This window comes from Nicotiana tabacum, chromosome 23, assembly GCF_000715075.1.
Source record: "Nicotiana tabacum cultivar K326 chromosome 23, ASM71507v2, whole genome shotgun sequence".
NCBI lineage: Eukaryota > Viridiplantae > Streptophyta > Magnoliopsida > Solanales > Solanaceae > Nicotiana > Nicotiana tabacum.
In genome coordinates, this window is record NC_134102.1 from 123,834,921 (window position 1) to 123,839,165 (window position 4,245).

The following is a 4,245-nucleotide window of genomic DNA, read 5'->3' on the forward strand; positions in this document are numbered from 1 at the left end:
AGATAATCCAAAGTAACAAAAACTAAAAATTAAATACTACTAAATTAAAATAGCAAAACAAATTCCAATTGCTTTAGATTAATAGGGAATAAATATTAGACAGAAGAATATAGTAACTATATTAAAGGGATTTAACTACTACTGTTACTAAGTATTTCCTAAAAAGCCTACAACTTAAAAATCACTAAATTGAGTAAAAATATTTTTGTGAAGTAAGATAAATAAAAAATGCTAGACAAAATACCAACTAGATAAAATCAAGGAAAATATTTCTGTAGTTTTCATTTTTAGGATAAAATAGAGCAAAAAGGTCAAAAATAATCAAAATAGCATTACTACACCTAAAACCAACACTAAGCACTAAAAGATGTAAAATTTTGGGGAGGGTCAAAAATTACATGTCTACACTTATTATATTTGGTTCTTTTATTTCTTAAATGAAAGGGCAACATATTTAGCATAATTGAGCTTTCCTTCTTGTAGAAGAAAATTATAAATCTCCTCTATTTGGCAAGTCCTTTTTTCTTGGAGGAAAATGTTTTAGGCTTCTATAAATTGAGGATCATTTCTTCTCATTCAGTAGCATCCACGATGTAACCATACGGGGTTTGAGAGTCTTGTTTAGGGCGAGAACTTTACGGAACAAGTGTTAGTGTGTCACTTGTGTTTGCCACTTCGTGAGGTTGTTCAATTCTCTCGATATTTTATATTCTCTTTTATTTAGTGGATTGCTCATCTACATCTGTGGATGTATGTCAGTTGACCGAACCACGTTAAATGTTTGTATCTCTTTTAGTATATTTCTCTTTTGTTGTCTGATTTATCGTCGTTTAAAGTTTGTTTTACTAACTTTCGCATGACACCTGATTATTTCGATCCTTACAAGCATGCAATGAGAATTTAATCAACAAAGAAATAGAAACTAGTGTCTTAAGTCTACTATATTCGTAAAACTAATAATGCCACTTATTGTACGTGTATGTGTTTATTTTGTTTAATTATTCTGTTAGACTATTACAACAGTATTTTTAGATAGAAGTCACTAGTAAAGTAGTCCACCAATCTTACAAATTTCTTAGTACAACATTACGTACAATACGATTTTGTGTCAGTAAGATTTGACTGAAGAAAAACATTGCTATAACCACGAGAGTTAGAAATAGTCTGCCAACCACATAAACTGAACCTTCCACTTGTCATACACTCATTTTCACTCCCCTCCCTTTACTCATAACAAACTCTCTCTTCTTCTCATCCACAATCAACTAACTTCAACTAAAAACTAGGACTTCCCTCACTTTGCTATAATAATCCATTTACTTATACACCACAACCTTCACTACTGTCACTATCTAATTCTTTATATATACCAACCCTGTCTTGAACTATACTACAAAACATACTCCCATAGTTTCTTTAACATTTTCTTTGTTACTTTTAGAGAGTTAAAATGGTGGACAATAGTGAGAAAAATGAAACAATATCAAGTGTTGTACACTATTGTAGAGTATGTAAGAGGGTTTTTAGTTCTGCTGGAGCTCTTGGTGGCCACATGAGATCTCATGGAGTAGGGGATACTAATAGAAATTATGGAGAAGAAATTAGTGAACAAAGATTTATGATAAACAACAACTTTAGAAGGGATAATAAACAAGAGGGACAAAAGCATTCGTATAATCTTCGTGCTAATTCTAATCGATTATTTGGCAATCGAGCAAGTGAAGATCGTGATAGAAAGTCCTCAATGTGGCCTCCCAATGATCGTGGGAAATATGTTGTAGATGAGACTTTAACTTTGTCACCAGTGTCATCGCCTGGATCATCAGATATTGAAAGAAATGTTCAGTCATATAATGCAAAATCGGAGTACTATGGTTATGATAAGGATCAATATGGTTCGAGAGAAGAAGATGAAGATGAAGATCTAGCTAATTGTTTGGTCATGTTGTCGAACAAATCTTATGATTTGTCCGATAACAACAAGGAGGTCGAAAACAAGGCTAAAGAAGTGGAAAAATGCATGTTTCAATGTAAAGCATGTAAGAAAATCTTTAATTCCCACCAAGCTTTGGGGGGACATAGAGCTAGTCATAAGAAAGTTAAAGGGTGTTATGCTGCTAAACTTGACGACAATAATAACAACAACAATAATGATATTGACATCGATGAAGACTTGATCTCTCCTACTGATTTAATTTTACATCAAGAATCTAACTCTTTTCAATCCCACTCTCCCTCATCATCGGGCTCGTTTTCAAGAAAGAGATCGAGGGTTCATCAATGCTCGATTTGTTATCGAGTTTTTTCATCTGGACAAGCCTTGGGTGGACACAAAAGATGTCACTGGCTAACATCAAGTTTGCCAGAGACTACATTTATACCAACTTTTCAAGAAATCCAATATCACAACCAAGAACAACTATTCAACAAGCCAATGTTTACCAACTCTGATCAACCACTAGATCTAAATTTCTCAGCACAACTAGGCAATGCTGCTGAAGTTGGGCAGAAATTACACAATCCATTTGAACATGAAGGCCCAAGAAGCTATCTCCAGCTATGGACAGACCAAGAAGTTGATACTAATAATCTAAATCTGAGTCTAAATCAGAAGTCCAAAGTTTCAACAGAAGATTTGAGTAGGGAAGAAAATTATAAGGCTAAGGAAGCAAAGTTGAGTAACCTTAAAGATGTGAATTTGGATGGAGGATCTTCTTGGTTACAAGTTGGAATTGGTCCAACTCCAGATATAGTAGCAACCCTCTAAGGTTAGTATCATAGTCATTGTTTTGTAAGCTACAAAATAGTTAGTAAATTATACTCTCCGTCCCAATTTATAGACAATTCTTTCTTCTGGGATGTCCCAAAATGTTTAACATATTTATACTAATAATAATACCCTATACATTTTTTATAACATTCTTGATTCACGATCTTGCAGCTGAATTAATCCCCCATGTTCCCTCGTCTCCTGCACCACATGCGGCGTGGCTTGTTAGTCATTAATAGTCGGCTTGATTAGTACTATATTGATTGAGCTAACTCCAAAAAACCCGTCGACAGTCCGAATTTTAGGTTGCAACTCGCCTGCATGAAGCTTGAGTCGCTAGCTCTCTTGTTTTAGTGACTCTTTCTCTTTTTTAAGTTTTTTTTTCGAGTGTTAAAACGATGTCAGATGTGATGTTACATTTTTCATAACATATTAGTTGGATGTTACATTAGAAATAATGGACACCAAAGCAGGAAATTATGACCCAAAATTCCAAATAATTACAATTTTTACATTTTCTAGCTAGTCAATGAATCCTACAAGAGTTCGCTACTCTTTATGCTATTCCCATGTCTTAAACAAAACTTTAAATCCCTGTTATTTCTAGTCAATGGACTGTCTATTTGACATAATCAGAATAAGTTACACGCTTTTTTGGGAGTATTACCGAAATGTCACAAATAAATTTCAACTTACAACCTTTAGTCATTAATTATATACTTATCAAATAAGTCAAACACATATAAAAATGAAAAATTTGAATAACTAAGGTTCTTTCTCTCCAAGAATCACATGCAAAGATCTTCTTCTATATTTTAAAGCGTGATCAGCAACATTAGATGCAAGACGGAAAGAAAATTTCATGGATAAGATAGCAAAAAAGGTGATGGAATAATATATATATATATATATATATATATATATATATATATATATATATATATATATATATTCCAAAAATCTAAGCAAAAAGAACTTTTTTCAATGGGTATGGTTGAAATTCATTGAAAACATACAGATGGGTCAATATACAAAATTTGAGGAAGATTGGAAATGATTTGGACTGATTTGGTGTCAAAATCCGTAGTTAAAATCGAGTTCAAAAAATATTTTGCGACACATGTATCAAACATGTATCACGCATGTATGTCATACACAAGTATACATGTGATACACATTTGATACAAATATGATACATATGTGATACACAAATGATACACAGTGTGATACACATATCATTTTTTTATGTTCGTATTCTACTTCGAATTTTCAATTCAAACCACCTCAAAACTCCACCAAATCATCCCAAAACTGATATTCAAGCTCCTTAAGATGTACCCAATTTATTCTAATAACACCCACTCAAAATAAAGCAAAGAATTGACCTTTTTTGGCTACAAATAACTAATTGGCTAATATTAGTAATATTTTATAAATTTATCAATTTTTGTAATAAACTACTTATAAATGGACAT

General features: G+C 32.5%; 1 protein-coding gene across 1 annotated transcript; it reads left to right on the top strand.

Moving 5' to 3' along the window:
- The first annotated feature begins 1,420 nt into the window (after nucleotides 1-1,420).
- On the top strand, nucleotides 1,421-2,851 carry LOC107809003 (zinc finger protein ZAT9-like). The gene has a single exon (XM_016633585.1). It carries the CDS (start codon nucleotides 1,451-1,453, stop codon nucleotides 2,765-2,767), a length of 1,317 nt encoding a protein of 438 aa, XP_016489071.1. The 5' UTR covers nucleotides 1,421-1,450; the 3' UTR covers nucleotides 2,768-2,851.
- Nucleotides 2,852-4,245: the final 1,394 nt, after the last annotated feature.

Bases quoted from the DNA above. Each gene is read 5' to 3' on its own strand.
- LOC107809003 (XM_016633585.1), top strand. From the start codon at position 1,451: ATGGTGGACAATAGTGAGAAAAATGAAACAATATCAAGTGTTGTACAC.